Genomic DNA, 21,278 nt, shown 5'->3' on the forward strand with positions numbered 1-21,278 from the left:
GGGGTAAATGAGCTGGATTTGTGTTTATCAAGGCTAATGGGTCTCAAAAATATAATGTGGAGTGGAAAAGAGAAGTGACAGGAAAATATGTGGAGTATGGTACCACTTATGTAAATGTTAGTGCACCCCAAGTGCGATATATAGTTTGTGTGTGATACCTGTGTATTAAAAGGATGAAAACTGGATGAAATGAATATTAAGAACTCACGATAGCTACACCTGGGCAAGAGAGGTCTTGTGCCTTTGGGAGTGGAGCTCTGGCCCTCTTCTGCTCCAGCCCTGGGGCCAATGGGTTGTACCCACCTGAAACTCATCCCTGCTAAGTCTCTGCAGTGCACCCCTCCCGCCTCTACTCTGGGAACCAGGACCCCAAGATTCCCTGTCCAATGGTCCCGAGGCCCCTTTTCCCCTGGTCCACCTTCTCAAGCAAGGGCCTGGTGTCTGCCTCAGGGTGGGAGAGAAGGGACGGGAAACAGGATCTGAGGGCTTATGAAGGAGACTTCAACTGTGTCTAGGAATGTTAGTTCTTAATAACAATATACCCAAAACAAACATAACAACATGACATTTGCTAATTCTGGGAGTGAGTGGTATTTTTTTTAATGTTCTTTTTAATAGCTGACTCGTATATACCACTTACCATGTCTCAAGTACTATTGTAAGTGATTTGTCTTAAAAACGAGACAGTTTATTACCACTCAGTTTCATGAGAAGACAACTAAATAAGTTGCCCAAGGCCACTCATTGCAAAAAGTAGAAGGGGATTTGGACCTAGTAGGTCTGGCTCCAAAGTCCATGATCTTAGAAATACTCTAGGTCTACTTGACCATAGACTACATTAAAAAAAAAAAATTAAGATTAAAATATGCAGACAAGTACAATACAAAGAAAAAGGTGGTGAAATTCTACGAAAAGATTCTTAGATGTGTGAGGAGCACAGACAAAGAGGGCATTACCTGGGAAGGAAGGCAGTCATGGTGGGGGGGGAGCCTTCACGAACTGGGTGCTATCCCCGGGTCCTTGCTGGGCAGTGAACAGGGAGGCGCAGGGTAGTGAAATGCCAGGAAGAGGGAACTTTGTGTCTGCAGGGATAATTCAAGAAGGATTTGAGGATTAGCAAGTAGTTGTGTTTAGCTGTCACATGAAGGGACAGTTTGGTGAGGGACATAGATTAGGATCTTTAAGGGGAAAGTGAGACATGAGGATTTCTTCTGGAAGGCAAGGAAGGCTCCGATGAGTAACCCATGAGGAAGGTAGGCTGGATCTGCAAGCTGACTACAGGTGACGATCCCCCAGGGGCACTGGGAGGAGACGTGGAGAAGCATCCAGGTGTGCACACAGACTATGAACCAGGCACTGTTCTAAGTGGTGGCAATATAGAGTGAACACAACAGAAATTTCTGCCCTTGTGGAACTTGCATTCTAGTGGAGAAGCGGACTTTAGATAAGTAAGTGAGATAGTAAACAAAAGGACACCAATATGCATCTGGTAGGTGGAGAAGGCAGGCAAGGGAGCTGGGAAGGATCGCCAGTGCGTGTGTATACGAGTATTGGGTGGTATGGAGAAGGCTGAATGGTGGGGAGGGGGCAGTGAGCTGAGATGGTATTCGAAGAAAGGCCTACAAAGTGAGGGATGTTTAGATGTTCCAGAGATTCAGAGCCTGCAGCTGGGCCACGGTTACACCAAAAGAGGGGGCAGGAGGAAGAGCTGGGTGGAAGACAGATTAAGGCTGGGAGTCCAGGGCGCAATTAAAAATATGGGCTAGAGGGGATTCCTGGTTGGCACAGTGGTTTGGCGCCTGCCTTTGGCCCAGGGCGTGATCCTGGAGACCCTGGGATCGAATCCCATGTCGGGCTCTCGGTGCGTGGAGCCTGCTTCTCCCTCTGCCTGTGTCTCTGCCTCTCTCTCTCTCTCTCTCTGTGACTATCATAAATAAATAAATAAAAATTAAAAAAAAATATGGGCTAGAGCCTGGAGCATGAGACATGGCCACACAGAAGTTACCACTAACTGGGTGATAGTATGCTTTATTTAGTAGCTGAGATCAAGGGATGAGAGAACAACAGAAACTGCCAATCAGGGAGTCACCCTGCGTGCCCTGCACACTATCAGGTGTTGTATCCTGCACAGTACCTGTAATCCTAAGGACATCCCCGCACCCTCCATAGCCTTAACCCAGCACAAATTAACAACAGTAATAATAGCTCACACATAAAAGGGTATACACTACATGCACGAGTCACTTTCCTGGCATTTTATGTACATTAGTTCATTTAGTCTTTACGGAGATCCCAGGAGGGTATTGATTAGCCTCATTTGACAGATGAGAATGCCGGGCTGGCCAATTAAGTTGCCCGAGGTCACAAGCCAGTGAGGGGATGAAACAGGCTGAACAGAGCTGCCTGGCTCCGGAATCCTTGCTAGGGAAGGAGGAAACCTGTCAATGCTCTCCAAGCCTCTGGGCCCTTCGAGAAAAAGCAAGCTGAGAGTACAAAGTCTTTTTTGAGGATGGGGTGGGGTTCTGGGGAGAAGAGCTAGAGAAATTCTCAGAAGACACATGGCAAGATAAGAGACTAGGCCAGGGCAGGGAGAGGGCTGTCCGCAGTGCGGAGTGGCCCCGCCGCCAAGGGCTGCAGCCTGGGGGGTGGCCCGCGAGCTGGGGAAGCCCTAGCACGCAGCGGACACAGCAGCCCAAAGGAACCGGAGCAGAAGCCGGAACGCCAGAAGCCGGTGTGGACACAGCAATTCGGATCTCTGGGAGCGAATAAAGAAGTTAAAAACAACGTTCAAACAACTAAGCACCCTTTCCGGGTGACTTCAGGCCCAGAGAATAGGCCGGAGGGGCCTGGCTAAGGAAACCTGTGTCGGGCCTGAGGTCTAGTTCCACTTTAAACGTGAGGAATCTGAACAAGACGCTTCGACTCTGTAGATTGCCCAGACGCCTTTTTTTTTTTTTTTTTTTTTTTAAAAGTTGGGGAATCCCTGAGATGTGACCAAAATCGAATCCTGCCTGGATCCAGCCGGGCCACGGGGTAGCCAAGTGGCCTCCACGCAGCGAGGGCAGGAGGGCTCCGGGGGTCTCCCGGGGTCGAGGCGCGCGGCCCGGAGCGCAGGTCCCCCGCCCCCCGCCCCCCGCCCCCAGGCCGCCCCGGGGAAGCGCCCGCGGAGCCCAGAGCGCAGCGGGCGCCCCTGGCACTTTCCCCCCGGGGCGCGCCCCGGCCCGAGCGCAGAGCAGGCTGCTGGCAGGGACCGAATGGAGCTGCGCGCCAGGCCGGGGGCTGTGCCCGGCACTCGCAGTCCCGGGCCGGGTGGCCGGCGCTTGGTGGCGCTGAGCCAGGCCGCGCCGCCCACCCCGCCCCCGCCCCCGCCGCCGGGTCCCCGGGGAGCGCGTCCCGGGGGGCGGGGGGCGGGGGGCGCGGGGGCCCGGGGCCGGAGGGCGGGCGGCGGCTGGCGCGGCGCCCAGGGGCGCGAGGCGGGAGCGCGGGGGCGGGGGCGGGGGCGGGGGCGGGGAGCGGCGGGGGCAGGCGGCGGCCGGCGGGGCGCGCGCTCACTCGGAGCCGGAGCGGGAGCGGGAGCCGGAGCGGGAGCGGGAGCGGGAGCCGGAGCCGGGCCGGCGGCGGCGGCCGGCGCGCGCACCATGCCCTCCTTCGACGAGGCGCTGCAGAGGGCCGGCGAGTTCGGGCGCTTCCAGCGGCGCGTGTTCCTGCTGCTGTGCCTGACGGGCGTCACCTTCGCCTTCCTCTTCGTCGGCGTGGTCTTCCTGGGCAGCCAGCCCGAGCGCTTCTGGTGCCGCGGGCCGAGCGCCGCCGCGCTGGCCGAGCGCTGCGGCTGGAGCCCCGAGGAGGAGTGGAACCGCACGGCGCCCCCCGAGCCCCGCGGCGCCCGCAGCTGCCGGCGCTACCTCCTGGAGGCGGCCAACGCCAGCGCCGCGGCGGGCGCGCTCAGCTGCGCGGACCCGCTCGCCGCCTTCCCCAACCGCTCGGCGCCGCTCGTGCCCTGCCGGGGCGGCTGGCGCTACGCCCAGGCCCGCTCCACCATCGTCAGCGAGGTGAGGGCGCCGCGCGCGGGGGGCGGGGGCGGGGCGCGCCCGGACGGGGCGGGGCGGGGCGCGGATTCCCCTCCGCCGGCCCGCGAGGTGGCGGCACAGGTGCCTCGGCGTCGGGGTGCACGAGAGCTGCGCGCGGACGCGGAGGCCGGGGATGCTGCGCGAGCATCCGCGGGACCCGAGCGCCCGCCCCGCCGCGCCCCGCCGCGCCCCGCCCCTCCCGCGCAGGTTGTCGCCGCGCCGGGTTCGTGCACCAAGTGGGAAATTATGGGCGGACTCGCGGAGGGCGGGCGGGGGGCGACCCGCAGCCTCTGGGGCTTGTGGTGGTCAAGGGGATCAGGAGGGCGAACGGTCTGTCCTCTGGTTGCCCAAATGATTATCGGAAATGCACGCGGGACAGAGGTCGAGGCTGTCCGTGGGCACGATTTTGGTTAAACTGCTTTGGGGCAAAGAGCAACGCCTGAGAGGAGTTCGGAACGCTGAGGTTTTCAATTAAGAGTTTTAATCCCCCCCCCCCCAATAAACTACAGGAAGGTAGCAGAAGTGGCTAGGAGCCTTACAAGGCAGACCCCCGCCCCCTTCCTGGGGGTGGCCGCCGCGCATCTCCTTGGGGGTGTTGGGCAGGCAGTGGGCACTGAGGTTAGGGGGCCCCCATGCTGGGCTGCGATGACAGTTTGCATCTTCATCTTTGTGGCTCAACCGTGAGGACTGCCTCCCCACCGAGGCTGGGTGGCGGCAGGAATGAGCACTCTCCTTGAACTTGGTGGGCGATCACAGATCAAAGTAATTTCTAAAAACTGTCACTGTTAATGGTGACCTCATGTCTCTGGTGATGGGATTCTACATCTTTGAGGTCTTGCAGGTTCTATGGTGCCCTGTGGGTATGGTCCAATGCTAAGTGCTGTTGAGATATAACAACCCAGGGCAGCCCATCTGGGCAACGTGTGTGTGTGTGTTCTGGGCGCTTTAATTTCTACTTAATCTGTGAGTAATGATGAGGACTGCCTCCTGAACTAGGGCGATCGTGTCCTTAGGGATTTCATAGATGAAATGGACCGAGGGTGGACTTCCATAGGACAGAGCATTATCACTGGTACTTCCCAAGAGCAACAACTGTTTGATGGCAGCCTGTATTCCATCTAGCATAGTTGCTTAGCACTTACTTCACAGGTAAACTGGAAGATAGGACTCTGGAGAGAAGGCACCTGGCTTCTGAGGGCATTTAAACCTCAAATGAAGAATAAAATGAGCCTTCAAAGCAAAATGCACACTCAAGTGGGGTTTCTGTGAGCAAACGTGATCCCTGCACATCGGAGAAGACAGACGTGGAAATCTGTGGAGTTAATGCCCAAATACTTGAGAAACATTCTGGGGCTCTGGAGGTTATTTCAAGGAGGGCCAAGGGGTCTTATGAAGGTCATTGGCTCCCAAGAGGCAATGTGGAAAGTGGAAGGTCAGGAGACCTGCTGTGGCACGGTCTGCAGCTAGCTGTGTGCCTTGGGTACATCACTTAACTTCTCTGAGCTTAGCTTTCTCATCTGTAAAATTAGAGGTTGGATTAAGCCCTTTACAGTCCTGCAGTGTCATCAGTGTTATAGCTGGATGGCTGCTCAGGGGGCTCAGAGCAATGACAAAAATTTTCAAGGAAAAGTAGAACGATATTCAGCATGCACTCTCTAAGACAACCAGCAAATTGTTGCAGTATATTGGAGAGGGTTTTTTTTTTTTTTTTGGTCCCAAATTATTTGCTTCTTTTGGTTTGTTTTTAATGTTTTGATTCCTAAAAGGACCCATCCCCATCCCATTCAGGAAGTTCAGCCATTCAGAGCAACTCCTTTTCTCTCAGAGTTCTGCTTGGCTAATATTTTACCGTCTTTGGTTTTAAATATGATCCATTTAGTTTTGTTTTTCCACATTCTGTCAGGATTAAAGGAAGTTTACTTCTGTCTTTGGTTAACACTGTTCCCAATGCACTTTTACAGACACAAAGTTTAACACACTAATCGTGGAAGGGGGGTGAAACGTGAGAGTTTTGAAGGTGGAAGGGCAGACCAGATTCCAGAATGTCTCCATATGACTTCTATGCTTCATCTTTGCACCACTGTGGGGAGATATCATGGTCCTGGTTTTGTAGAAGAGATGCCTGAGTCAGGAGATGTGGAAGGATCTACCAGAGTCCCAGACCTTTTAAGTGGCCCAGTTGGGTTGAGATCTAAGGATCACAAGTGTAAATAATTCTCCTCTCCTCCATGCAGTGATTGAAGTCTTCCGGGCAAGTCCACGCAACGTAACCACTCACGCTTTAGAAGCTGCAGGGAATCCCGTGGAACCTTCAGATTTACTTCATTCCTCTGGCCAGCCTGCCATTATATTTCATTTTGTGGCATCAGGAACACAATCAGCCATAATCAGCCAGACCAGCAGATAAGAATGACTCCTCTTGATGTGAACTTGTAGGATAGGCAGTTGAGCCTCACCCACTATCTTTCCATCTTACAAAGTGAAACAGCTCCAAGGAGTGAAATCAGAAATCAGTGCCAAGTGCAGGGCTGTTTCAATCCAGCCCCCTCACTTATTTCTCTTGCTCAAGGCGAGGCAGTAGAGTTTTCATCTATATGCAACTCCCTCAGGGCAGACTTTCTAACTTCTGAATCAGCCTTGTCTGCTTGTCAGACACTGGTCGCAATAAACCATGATAGAATGAAGAAAAGTCTGAGCCCCCACCACTCAAATATTCCAATTCATTGCCTAGGGAGTAAATTTTTGAAATTGATGCTAGGACTTTTCAGTGTTTGCTTGTATGCTGTAAATGGGGGGAAAATGGGAAAGAAAAAGAGCTTCTCTTTAGTGTCTCACTGAACTGGGCTTCAGAGCACCAGTTTTAAAAAATAGTTCAAATAACTCTTGTTTTCCTTTTCCCCCACAATAAAAGGACAGTCCATTTGAGGGAAGTAGGTGCCACGCTGGAGAGAGTGGTGGTTGCTTTGTGGGGCTTCGCATGTCTCTGCTTTGCTTCTCACACCTCTGTCCCACGACATAAGGCCAACCCGGTAGGTCATCCCACAGACATCAGTGCCACCAGCATCCTGTTCTCTGACTTTGTCAAGCATGGAATTGCACTGCTGCTGTGGGTACTGGAGAAAGTCTCTCCAGGCCCAACTTTTAATCTGGGCTCAGTCTCTGATTTGCTCTGGGTGCTTTAGAAAGATCTTGTTTCTGCACAGTGGTGTTTCTACTATTATTTGGGCCTCCCTTTGTTCTTGCTGAATCAACATCACCCATAGGACATCTGTTTTATTATTATTTTGAAGACCCACATATGTCACTGTTCGTTTTTATTTCATTAATTTCTCCTCTTTATGATTTGTTCTTGTTTTCTGGATTGACTTTTGGTATGCTTCTCTCCACAGAAGTTCGAGGCATGCTCAGTTATTTTCAGCCTTTCTTCTTTCTTCGTATAAATATGTAAAGCTATAGATTTCCTTCTATGTTCTTTTTTGACCATATCCGACAAGTTTTGAAATGCAGGTTTTACTTTTTATTCCATTCTCAGCATTTGTAATTTTCATTATTATTTCATCTTTGGCCCATGATGTTTTTATCTTTTACTTCCAATCGTTAACTTCCAATTTAACTTTGGTATGGTCAGAGAACATGGTCTGTGTGACACTGCTTCTTGGGACTTTACTGAAGTTTGCTTTTTGGCTTTTAAGAGGTCAGTTTTTAATAGACGTTTCATACATGCCCTGGAAGAATGTACAGTCTTTAGCGATCAGGGACAGGGTTTTCAGATATCCCATATTTGAAGCTTGTCACTTGTGCTGTTAAAATAGCCTAGATTCTAATTAACTTTCCATTTGCTTGGTCTGTCAAGATTAATTAACAAGTATTGAGATTTGCCATTATGTTGGTAGATTTGTCAGTTCCTCCATGTATTTCCAGCAGACTTAAAAAGTTACATACATGGAGCAATTTTATTGGATGCGTGTATTTACAAATTTAGATTTTGCTGGTAACCTGCATAGTGAATTGAACCTTTTTCTAGTGTGTAGGGACTCTATCTAAAATCCATGATGTATATTGTCTTACTGTCTATTTTGTCTCAGCTTTCTTTTAGTTAATATTTGCCTGTTGTATCTTTTGTTATCTGTTACTTTCAAATTTCCCATGTTCTAAGAGCTTAGATGTGTCTTATAAAATGCATATAGCTTGATTTTAACTGGTTTTTGGTTTTTAACTGGTATGCACAGTCTCTTTACATTTATTGTATTAATTGGTATGTTTGAGCTTGTTATATCACATTATTTTTCTTTGTCTTGTTCTTTCTATGCTTCTTTTCCTCCCTTAAAAAAATGATTTTTCAATTTGTTTTTCTTATTCTATTTTGTTCCTTCCTTTATTTGTTTGGAATGTAACCCTTTATTGCAGTTCTTTTAGTGGCTACCCTTGACATTTTACTATGTTTACTTAACAGAGCCTGAATTTAATACTGCAACCTTCTCAACAATTTAGGAGCTTTCAACACTTTGACTCAGCCACTCACCCCTTGTATTACAGGCATTCTTAGGCAATATTCTAGGTCTTTCCTTTTTTATTCTTAATTTGTGGTCTTTGTGTAGATCATATATGCTTGGGTTTATATTGACAGTTTATCTGCTTATCATTTCATACAGTATCTCCTTTCCCCCTTCCTTTGACACAAATCTTTAAAATTTTGGTGCGTATCTCTAGGTGGTACATGTTCTCAGTTTTTGTTTATATGGAAATGTCTTTGTTTCCCTGTTATTCTTTAAAAAAAAAGATTTTATTTTTAAGTAATAACTCTACACTCTACATGGAACTCAAACCCACAACCCTGAGATCAAGATTCACATGCTCCACTGACCAAGTCAGCTGTTATTCCCCATTATTCTTGAAAGATGGTTTTGCTAGGAAAATAGTTCTGTGTTGCCAATTATTTTCCCTGAGCCGCCTGAAGATGTTAGTTCTATCTTACAGCTTTCATTTTGCTTTGGAGAAATCCGCTGTCAGTCTCAGCATCCTTTTTGTTCAGGTTGTATCTAAGTGGCTACTTCTTATATTGGCCCAGATTGATTGCACATTGCCTCTAAAAGGCATCTGGCATAAAAAAATAAAAAAATAATAAAAAAATAAAAATAAATAAAAATAAATAAAAAGGCATCTGGCATACAAAGGGCACCCGAAAAATAGTCATTGAAAGAACCAATTATTGTATTTCTTTTAACTGAATTTTGGGGAATTCTCAGCCATTATCTCTTCCGTGTTTCCTTTCCCTGTTCTGTTCTTTCCTTAATTCAACATAAGTTGGACCTTCTTTTGCTATCCTTCATGACCCTTAACATCTCCCTCATATTTTCCACTTCCATATCTATATGTATAGTTGAGATGTTTTTTCAGACCTACCTTCCAGAATATTGCCTCTGTACTCAGCATTATCAGCTCAGCTCTTTAATCCACCCATTGAACTTTGTATTTCAACAATTATCATTCTCATTTATCAAAGTTATATTTGTTATATATCAAATATGCCTGGCCATTTATTGGTAGTCTCTAATTCTTGCTCATTTTTTAATCTCTTTAAGTATTTCACATATGATTACTCTTTATTTTGTTTCTTGGCCCTTACACTACCTGAAACCTTTGGTGTTATAAATCTCTCATTTGTTGCGTGTTTAGTGTTTGTGTATTGTAAGCTCCCAGGTGATTGATCTCTTTGGGAAACGAGAGAGGATTTTCCTTTGCTTCCTCTGAGCTGGGGGACGGTACTGATTTGGACTCACTTTCTCCTTTCCAGACTTCCTGGGTGAATCAACAACAGCTGAATCTGTCATTGTTGTCTTTTTATTTTTATCAGAGGTATGTGGTTTTCCCTCACTTCCTGAAGCAGTAGTAATTCACCACAAATTATATTTTATGCTGAATCTTATTTTTCATCATATCTGAGGTGAGGTGTGATAGGTGTGGTGAAGTGGTGCCTTCTTCGGATTGAAGATAAATCAAAGCAGAATGGGTGCTGACCTTGACCTCAGCCTTGGAGGACATAGAGGAATGAAAGATGAATATATGAGGAACAGGATGTTTCATTTTCTTACTCTCTCGTCTTTGTTACCATTTTCTCTATAGCCATTTATTAAATGCCCTCTGGAGTACTTGTTGGTGTGCATTCCTGGGACCCACCCACAGAGAGTTGGAATCAAAAGATTGAGGTGGGGTTTGGGCATCTTTATTTTTCACAAGCATGTAAAGCCTATGCAGGCGGTCTGTGAGCAATACATGGGGACATTCTGGGTGTTTCTTTATGAGGAACATGATGAGAATATCATGAGTGAAACTGTTTTATGTGTGGTTGAAGCAAGTGTTAGTTCCTTCAAACACATTCCTTGCAGACCTTGGATCAGAAGCATCACCCCCTTACCTAAAGGCAGGAGTCCCAGATTTTATCTGGTGAAATGCTGCTGTTTACCTACAGAAAGCTTGAAGCCATCCAGAGATGGGCAGCTGACCGTGAAATCCTGCAGCTGATTGGAGTATGGTGCCCACAGCTAAACCACACTCCCTGCGAATTTTGGCAAACCTGAGAGTGTAGCTCGGGGCAGAGGCAGGGTCACAACCGAGTGGGATATCCAACAGATATAACAGTGATATCTATACTTTTTGGTGTATCTTTGGGATTTGATGGATCTGGGCCTAAATGTCAACTCCTCTGTATTCCAACTTCACAGAACCTGCCTCAGCCTTGATGTCCTCAGCTCTAGAACAGGAGTAATAACACCGACCACACTGATTGGTCTGACAGCTGCATCCAAGTGCCTGTCATTGTGCCTGGTCATAAGCGATGTGCAAAAATATTGGTTTCTGTTAACCTGTAAAGACTCCTGAGCTGGGTAGGGGTAGGGAAGGAGAGAGGGAATAAGTGGTGTACCAGATCTGACCTTGCTGGACTGAGCTCTAGTCTAGCAAAATACATCACTAATAAATTTTCCTTAAATATTAAAATCAAGCAAACACGTATCTTGGGCACTAATTTACCCTTAGGGCAGAGAATACCCTGCATTTTTCCTCCCTGAGCCATAGCTAGGTTTATTTCCCAGCTTTCCTTGCAGCTGGTAGGTCATCAGACAGAGTTCTGGTCCGTGAAGACGGGAGAAGTAATATGTGACAATGCCAGGTCTGCAAGCCAGAATAACCTTCCTTCTGGCAATCCCACTCTCTTCCTTGCTTCCCTCACCTGCCAGCAGAGAATGCTGAAGCCCTAAAATGTGGTGGAGTCTTTTATGAAGGAGGTCCATTCCTGAAAGCCTGTAGGGGGGGGTGGGGTGTTGGTCGAGGAGTGCCCACCATCCTCCCCTCCAGCTCATCTGCATGAGAATGTGGAATTAATGAGAAATAAACTTTCTTGTATGAAACCACTAAGATTCGGGGATTGTTTGTTGCAATTTAGAGTGAGTCTATCCTGACTAATAAAACATTTGAGTATATTTCCTATAAGTTGCCTGTACCTGGTTACGTGGTAAGGAAGCTTGTTCTTTCAAGATAATCCGCCACTTGATCTGCTCATAAGGCCACCCTGTCCCTGCTCATGGGTGTCTACAGCCCCACAGGCCCCTGGCCTCTACAGCACCCAGTGCACCAACCCCTCCAGGGCATGTCCAGCTGCCTTCCCCAGGCTCTGGAACATGCTGTTTCCTTTTCCCAAAATAACTTTCCTCTTTCTCCATATGGCCATCCCATCTTTAAAAAAAAAAAAAAAAAAAAAATTTATTTATTTATTTATTTTTAGAGAGTGTGAGAATGCGAGCAGAGGAAGGGTCGGAGGGGGTGGGAGAGAGTGGGGAAAGAATCTCAAACAGACTCTGCAGTGAGTGCAGAGCCTGATGCAAGGCTTGATCTTATGATCCTGAGAGATCATGATGTGAACTGAAACCAAGAGTCAAATGCTTAACCAACTGAGCCACCCACGTGCCCATGGCCATTCCATTTTTTATGCAGCTAGGAGTTACCTATTCGAGAAGTACCTTCCATAATTTCCACTCGCCCCCTACCCGCCAGCACACACCCTCTGATTGTGTTCATCACTGCGTCTCTTGTCAGACTGCAGGTTTCTTGAGGGCAGAGACCATGTTCAGTAAATATTTGTGATGAAATTACATGCTATGTAACAATTTTTGTGGGTCAATTTAGTGAATCAGTAAGAAAAGGATTGAGTGACAAATTTGACCCCTTTTATGGTTTTGGTTAAGCCAACCCTGAAATTGACCTTCATAGATTAAAATAAGTTTTTCTTCCCAACAGGGCTCCTGCTCGTTCTTTCTCTTTTACATTCATTTTATGTTTTAATTTGGAGAAAATGGACATTTTAACAATTTTGGTATATTGAATGTGCTATATTGATATAATTTGAATTGATAATTATTATTATATATTATTAACTTTATGTATTTTATATATTAGTGTATTTTATAATTATATTATAATAATTATTATAATTTGAATTGATATACAGTGGGTTGACATTGCTACATTTTTCTAGGCATAATTCAGCTTCTCTAAGCAGTGTTTTATTGTTTTCAGTAATGATCTTACATAAATTTCACTAGTTTTATTCCCTGGTGTTTGCTGTTTCATAGGTAGCATTCACACCCATGAGGCTCCCCTTCACACCCATGAGGTCTGACAAATCCTCAGGTGGCCACAGCCCTGCAGAAACTGCCCTCTTCCCCGCAAGCCCCACCGGAGCAGAGGAGTAATAGACTGCACCTCTGTCTCCTATTTGCACATGGGATCTGTAGTCCCCAGAATCCTAATCTGGGGGATATGACCAGGAACATGAAAAGAACCAGGGAATAGAACTGCTGGCTCGTTGAGGCCATAATTGTTATGTGCTGACGTTTACTGTGCAGAAAGGGCTATGTGTTCAGCTGTCCCGGCACTTTCTGGCACATCTGTGTCTTCAACCTAGCCACACTCCAGGAGCAGCTGGGCACGGGCGCGGGGCCTGGGTCAGCAAGGGGCACACGGGGGCCTGGCTCTCAACAGTTCAAAGACAAAGTGCTGAGCTCTCCAAAGCCATGGAGGGAGCAGACACTGCCTACCTTTCAGAACAAAGTAAAGCCATTCTAACACTCTTCCTCATTTTTTCCTTTCTTGAACCACAGCCAAGGAAGGAAGTTTGTTTCTTGTCTATGAGGAGGAGCAAAGTTTCTTAAGATTCCCGATACAACTTTTTAGAATGACAGATGATGGAAATGCCATGGTCTCTGGGTGAGAGATCCATCCTGGCTTTCCCAGGACTGCTGCGTTCTAACTGTTCTGTGCTTTTACTCTTTAGGAGTAAAACAAAACAACATTGAGGCTGGCACTTGCATAGTAATAGAGAAAAAAACAGGCGTGAACTTTAGGAGCCAAGAAGAAGGTGAATAATAAATGTAATTTTAACTAATTCTCGTATTTAAATTCTGTAGATAGTGTGGGCTCTGTGCAGCACATCATGCAAAGTGTAAGATTGATTCAGTAATTTAACTTCAAAAACTGTGTTTGGGGAAATTAAAAATGAAAGTCAGGGAATGAGCATCGTGATTATTGTTGAATATTTTAGAAAAGCTGGGACTGTAGTCTCTGATTCATCAGTGAAGCAGATGCTGCAGTGTGGACAGAGTGCCGATCCAAGACTCAGAGCCCGTTGTAGATCACTGGGGGACAGTGATCTACAGAGTGACTGGAGACAGTAGGCAACATCTGTGAACTTCTGTTTCACTTTCAGAGTAAAGCAGTCAATTGTCAATGGATTTCCAAGATTTTTCTATCTCTGTCATTCTACCACCAAATTCATTATCAGGTCCCTGATGTATTTAATTCCTGACCCTGAGATCAGGGTTGTCACATCCACACAAGAGTGGGAACATGTCTTAGAATGAAGCTAATTTAAAGCCTAGAGGTGTTAGTTTCTGGGAATTAGGATGGATTCCTTCCCAGGGCAACTTTCTTCCTGGTGGGAATGCTGTGCTGAGTGTTGTACACAGGAGGGGAGGGGTAGGGAAGGAGATGGATGAGTGTCCCTGCACTCTGGAGCAAGGACCCATCCTGCTTTCTTTAACATTGACTTTAGACCCTAGGGCCTCATGGAGCCTCTGAGGTGGGCCATGCCATAGGCCACCCATGCAATGAAAACGCCCAGGGGGAGGCAGGGTGGATGCAAGCCTGGACTTCAGAAACAAAGGTGATTATTATGCTGTCAAATTCTGTCTTGGGAGGCAGGGGACTCTCTATAGCATTGCTGTAGGGCAGGAGCAGGGGAGATGGCCAAGTGGCAGGTGGTGGGTCTCTGGATTTCCATTTTAACAATGATCACTGGGGCCAAAAGTAGAAACAGTGATATGGAAAAATGAGCCAGAGCTTCATCAGCCTGTCCATACTCACACCTTTTGGCCTCAATTATCTGATCATCAACACTCAATCATTGAACTTGACATTGAGCTTACACGTTTAAAACACTTAAGTATTTTAAAGTAATTCTGACAAGGTTGCATCTCTTTAGGGGTATATAACATTTCTTTTATGGGTTTTGTTAACTTATGTTGTTTATTTGTAACAAAACCTTAGAAAAGGTGTAGGAGACTGTGTTTTATAGAAAATAGTTCAGAGACAAACTTTGGAAGCTTCAAATAATGTGAGTAGGTAGATGCACTTCTTCCTGGGTGCAGATAACAGCAAACCAGCACTCTTGCTCTTCTCACCCAAATGATTAAAGAGTTTTTTCTTGTTGGGATGCTGGCAGCTATTTTAGCAGTTGTATTTTGAGACAGAATTAAGTTTTCTTGACTTCATAATGCAGAAAAAAGAGTTTCACCTGTAAGACTTAAGTTAGTATCTCATCATATGGGATGCCATTTTATTTTATATGGAATGAAAGTTTATTTCATCACTGCATGCTTTATGAGGCACAGAGGCAGGCTTTGAAAACGGTGGTTTTCTAAGAAATGGTACACAATGGTGCCTGGCATGAGAGACTCAAGGAAGGTCTTTATAGAAATCAGATGAAGCTAGGGCCTTGGCAGGTAAGGAAACGAAACAGATTACCAGCCCTGATTCTCAGGCAGTGGGACCCGTGAGGCTCTTTGGTCTTAATGAAATCCGATGGCTTTGAAAGTTTTTGCTGGTAGTGTTGCTGAGTTTCTGGAGGGATGGCCCACCTGCTCATGAGCTAAGGAGGCTGAGGGTACTGCAGCCGTCCCGAGAGAAGTCAGAGTATCCATGACCTGGAGAGCGTATCCGGACAGTGCTTACCTAAAGCAGCCTGGGCCCCCTCCAAGAGTACAGCTCCTGGCTTAGATGCTCTCCTCATCCTCTCGGCTTGACAGTGTCTCATGTCTCAGGCGCCTTTTTCAGTTGTTGCTTATGTCCCATGTACGCACAGGGTGGCTCTGATTTCACGGGGCTCCTGCCAACTGGAAGCGTTGTGCGGCCCACGGCACAAGATGAAAGACAGCATGTGTGTCTCCAGCCCCTGGGGAGGGATGCCATAAGCTGATGCCCCAGAGACATAAACAGAAGGGGTGAGCGCCAGGACCTCCCCTTCTGAAGATTGATCGTAGCGCATTTATCGTAGCGCATTTATGGGAATTAAAAGAGTGTGGAGCAAGGAAGATGATTTTCTAAAAGCATTGTTTTGCAGACATCCACTGAGAAACTGGTTCCTTTTCATTGTTCTCCAGTGAATGTTTCAAAGCAAACACTCATATGGAAGTCACAGGGATAATTAAAAATACTAAATATCCAAGGTAGGGGAGAAAATTAAGTTGAAACTAATTAAAAGTAATGCATCAATTTTTAAAAAGTCAAATAAAGGAAGAAATTTCAGAGTTCCTGTAGTGTAAAGGACATTGTTCCAAGATCTTTCCCCACAGAAGTTCTTGATCTCTGTGTGTCTCGGCAACTTGATAGTGATGTGATAGATTTATCTGGGGCCATCTTTTGTCAGCCACGCAGCATCCCTATGAGATTCCTGTGATCCCATATGTGAGATGTATGTGTATAAGGCACATACAAAAGAATTTTGATTTTAAACGAAACCAAGTCAAATGTGTTACCAAACCACGTAAGATTGCCTTTGTAGGTAAATAGACAATGACCATTTACGGTTGCAAAATTCTGTGAAGAAATGATCAAACTTCAGATCTGAACTGGCATAGTGAGGCCTATCTCCTAAGGCAAATAAGTGGATGAGAACATAGCAACATAACTAGTTGTGTGAAGATGGGCAAATTGCTTAGAGTTGTTTTCCAGCTCGGATTCTTAGAAATGGGAATACTAGCTGTTGTGTGGAGCTGATGGGAGGCTTATGCACATGATGCATGCAGAGCACTTGTCACGTTGTCTGGCCCCTCACAAGCGCCGAGTGCCTGGTGCTGGTGGTAGTTGTTGATTATAGATATTTAGGACATTGGCACAGAGAACAGCTTGGGTTTGGAAATTAGAGGGGATGGCAAACACCGAGGTCCAAGGGAGGCTTTTGTTGGGCAGGCCACCAAGACTCTGGCACTAAGGGATGTGGCAGGGATCCACTGTCTGCAGCTGGTATAGCTAGGGCTTAGTAATAAAGATCCAGGATACAAGGTCAGAGCCATAAGCTTTAGCAAAACTTCCCAAGGCACCTTGTTCTAGTCATGACCTGGAATTAACAGTCCCTAGCCCTGTCTAGGTGGCTCAGAGGTCTACTCAAGACAGCATGATTAGGGAGGTCGTAAGCCCACACTCATTCCCTCCTCTTGCTCTTTGTTACTAAATGTCGCCTCCAAGTCCTGAGTGTGCCTGGTCTGGTCTAGGGTTGCAGGACCCAGACTGACTCAGACTCCATGCGCTGCCACAGAGCAGAGCTAAGAACCACTGGGCTAGGTAGGGCCTTGAACTTCCCTAAAACAGGACATGGGCAGAAAACCTGACAGCATCTAGAAATGTGGGCAGCCCGGGGGGCTCAGCGGTTTAGTGCCACCTTTGGCCCAGGGCCTGATCCTGGAGACCTGGGATCGAGTCCCACATTGGGCTCCCTGCTGGAGCCTGCTTCTCCCTCTCCCTCTGCCTGTGTCTCTGCCTCTCTCTCTCTCTCTCTGTCTCTCTGTCTCTCTTTCTCTCTGTATCTCTCTCTCTGTGTCTCATGAATAAATAAGTAAAATTTAAAAAAAAATTCAAAAAAATGCTTTTACTCGCATTTATGTAAAAGAGAGCTTTCCTGATTGAAGTTGTGACTGTTTTATTTGCTGTTGTTTGGGAGTAGGAGGCATTGTTGGAGGTGACAGTTTGAGCGGTGTCGTTGGAACTGGTGCGTTGCGTTCTGTGTCCCCAGAGAGCAGGCTGCTGCCCGGGAGAGTCATTGGTGAGTGAAGGACAGCCAGAGGTACACCCTGCAGCCCTCTAGCCCCAGTGTAGAATGTGCTTCTTCTCTGGCCAGTTGGGATGGCAGCCTGGCACCCATTCACAGCCACCACTTCCCTAGGTCCCATGTGGCTCTGCAGGGAGAGTGGTCACTGTCCACGGTCACTCAGAGCCATGCACATGGCTCTGCCCACTACTACCTCCTGGCCCCCTTTTGAGTGAGGGATTTTGAGAAGAACTAAAGCATCATGGTAACATGAAGCCCTCTCCACCATGTGTTGCCTTTCACAAGCACCAGAAATCCTCCAATAAATCTGGACAGCAAAGCTTCTCTAAAGGTGCCATGTTAGAACGCACTGGTGTGGCTTATGCCTACTTTCTGGTAGGGTCAATAAGACAAATCTGCCTCATATTTTTGGGCAGTTTTCAATGGCTATATCATGTCATAGTTTGATTGTCTTGTCATGAGAAAATGGCCTCAGAGAGAAAAGACCAAGAGTACTCCTCTAGCTATGAAACGAGCACACGACAGTGATGGAGGGGCCAGTAGTCATGAATATTGGGATTCAGGCTGGAGTGGAGGTGAATTTGGGCTAAATTGCTCTATATGTTAAGCAACCCAGTCTCTTGACATTGAGTAGACACTAAAATTTAATCCATGAAAATAGCTTAATACTTAATAGGGACACAAAGCCATTCAATAATATACTACATATAACCTTAGAGTTACTAATGCACCTTCCTGCTTGGAATTATTTTTCTTATTTAATTACCAGAGAACATTAAAACATAGTAAATAGTCAACTCATTTAATCTTCATGCATCCTGTGAGGCATGTGCTGTTTTGTAGGAAAGAGAAGTAAGGTACAGAGATATTAAGTAACTTGTCTCATGTCTGGAGCAGTAGGAAGGAGAATTGGAAAAGATGTTTTTGATGTCTGAACCAACAAGAGATTAACTGATGTTTCTGGAATATAAAAGGGACTTCTGTAGATCAACAAGAAAAAGGTAACAAGTCTTGTAGAAGAACTGACAAAGGTATGGACAGTTTTCATGAAAGTAGATTCAAAAGGCCATTAAGCATAAGAGGCAATGCAGATTCATTCGTAATCAGAGAAACAAAAATGCAAACAAGAGAACACTTTACATGCATTAGGCTGGTTAGAAACTATAAAATCCAGCGATGCCAAGTGTTGGTAACTTGCCGGGTAACTACTGGAGGGGATTTGCAGCTATTCTCCAGAACAGTCTGGAACTATTTGATGTCAGTCAGGTGTCCACATACATGTACTGTGACCCAGCAATTCCACTCCTATGCAGAAGTCCCATAGGAAATTCTCAAATCCATCCATCCATCAGGAGGCAGGTATTTGGGTGCCTCAACTCCAGAGAGTTGGAGGCAATCTGAAATGTAGTGGATATATCCCCATGCAGTAATCAGAAATGATGGGTTAGATGTTCACATAGCATCATGGATGGCCCATAAAACATAGCGCAGAATAAAAAATGAGAAACAGAGAGAGGTCTAGGGTACAAGACCATTTACATAAAATTAAAAGTATGTGCACACAAAACAATATTGACTCCACATGTAGACGAACAAAAAGATACACCTCAACACATCCGGATGATTTCTTTGTGGGGATGGGATGAAATAAGAAAAGCAATAAATTAAAATCAATCAATAAAATAAGACAAGGATCCTGTGTAGCCAGTGACTAGAATCAACCTTCTTCCCTTAAGGCTCAAGAGAGATGAAAACCCATTTATATCTCTTTGCCAAAGAAAGCCAGGGGTCTTATAAAACAGATGCCTTGGAAACCACCCCAGCCATTAGCCTGTTGAATGGATTGGCCTGGAACCTAGAAATCGAGATGGAGAATCTCTTGGGTTGTCACAAACTGTGTTTTGCTAGTCTTTGACTTTGCCATACCCACCCCTTTCAGCAGAGTAATTCTACTTTTACCAGTTTTATTTTGGTGTTAAGATTGTTTTGTTTTCTAAGAGGGGAGCTAGAGTTCTTCTAAACTAATGTTTGGAAAAACACAGGATAAATATTCCCCAGGATCCCTTCCAGATCTAAAATTTTATTTTTTAATCAAAACAACCAACCTAACTAAAAATGTCTTAAACTCACTCAGAGTTTGAAATGTCAGCCCTGGGATCCCTGGGTGGCGCAGCGGTTTGGCGCCTGCCTTTGGCCCAGGGCGCGATCCTGGAGACCCGGGATCAAATCCCACGTCAGGCTCCCGGTGCATGGAGCCTGCTTCTCCCTCTGCCTGTGTCTCTGCCTCTCTCTCTCTGTGTGTGTGACTATCATAAATAAATAAAAATAAAAAAAAAAATAAAGTTTAAAAAAAAAATGAAATGTCAGCCCTGCATGTGATCGTATAGAAGACATTTTCTTGGGAAGGTGTTGTGCACTTGCTGTTCCTAATGCTTGTTCAGCTTCTCTCCGTTAAATTTCAGTACACCATGGAGCATCATTTAAAGTAAATCTATGCATACATTTGCACCTTAAAGACTAAATATGTCTCAAGTGTCCTGATACTGCAGGTGTCTTTATCTCCTATGACAGCTGGCCTGACATGTCCTCCAAAGCTGTCTACCTGTGGGGGTCAGAGGCAGCACTGCTGAAAGACAGAGATGATTCAGTGGTCACCTAGGGATGCTGTGTTCCCAGATGCAGACCACTGGGGCACAGGTGGAAGGCCTTTCTTGAACACGTCACATAGAAGGCGTCTCTCAGTTTCCATCTCAAAAGTCTAATGTAATAGTTCAATACAACTAAAATGTAATAGATCGATCAAGTCCAGTAGTGCATTCCTAATGTTGCTTTTTAGTTAATCCACAGCTTTTATTATGCTTTTATGTGCTCTCGGATATAGAATTCCAGGTGTTGCTTTTGTCTTCTGACATCATATAATCTTCCTACTTAGGAAAACAGAAGGAACAGTTATTATTCAAGATCTTTGGGAGAACCAGGTTCTTGAAGTCCTATGAATGGACAGATCTGCAGCAATTCCAGAAACCAAATGCTTGGCCCGTCATTACTTTCCTGTTCAGTTTGTCCTCTTTCATTGTCTTTTGGTTCTTCATTGAGGTACTGTCTTCATCTGAGTTCCCCAGCAAGGGTTTGTATAAGTGCTACCTAATGCCTTAGGACAGGCAAGGAACATAAGTGGGGGATGTAGGGGGGAGGAAGGAAGGGAGTATGCCGCCTTACCATTGGGCCTTACCATTACATCCTTTAAGCCATGTGCCACATGCCCCCAAGAACCAGGCCAAGGAGGGAAAGACAGAGAGTAGGGAGGGAGAAAAGGGAAAAGACGATCCAGTGGTTCCTGCCTCCAAGTATGCTGTTTCCCTCCCCAGGCGTTAACTTGCTCACGCTTTAGGTTACCCGGCAGAGGGAGCATGGTAGCTCTGTGGTGGAAGGCCAGAGGCGTAGGTCAAGGGCAGGAGGCCAAGAGCTGGGAGAGGAAGCCTCCATCAGGCAGTTGGAACTCCCACCGGGCTGGATTAGGAGGCAAGTGAGCCTTAGAAATCCAGAGGGGTGCAGAGAGAGTCCAATCCCGGGACCCATAGATCCTTAGGTCCTGAACAGACTCTGTCCTGAAGTCTTAGATGGGTCCTGCTCACTGGATTTTTGCCTCTCTGTTCCCAAACACCTGCATAAGGTGGGTGCCCTGCTGCCATATTTTGCCCAGCTTCACGTTAGACTCCTTTGCCCCCTACTTCCTTGCAGAGAACTGCCTTGAATCCCCCACTTTTCCTGTGGAGTTTACCCTCATAATCTTGTGCTCTGCATTCCAGCCCCCACTTTCTTCTACTGCTTGCATC

General features: G+C 46.3%; 1 protein-coding gene across 3 annotated transcripts in view; it reads left to right on the forward strand.

Annotated features, from left to right (window-relative positions):
• The first annotated feature begins 3,552 nt into the window (after nt 1–3,552).
• The window catches only part of SLC22A3 (solute carrier family 22 member 3), an 87,411-nt gene continuing 69,685 nt past the window's right edge, over nt 3,553–21,278 (forward strand). For 2 of the 3 annotated variants that reach the window (XM_041739842.1, XM_041739853.1), the window contains exon 1: nt 3,553–4,049. In XM_041739842.1, the coding sequence (XP_041595776.1) occupies nt 3,639–4,049 (411 nt within the window). In that variant the 5' untranslated portion in view covers nt 3,553–3,638. Of the gene's footprint in view, nt 4,050–4,168; nt 4,291–21,278 lie in introns of those variants that run through there. The other variant, XM_041739857.1, reaches the window with a different exon arrangement.

Source organism: Vulpes lagopus, chromosome 2, assembly GCF_018345385.1.
Source record: "Vulpes lagopus strain Blue_001 chromosome 2, ASM1834538v1, whole genome shotgun sequence".
Lineage (NCBI taxonomy): Eukaryota > Metazoa > Chordata > Mammalia > Carnivora > Canidae > Vulpes > Vulpes lagopus.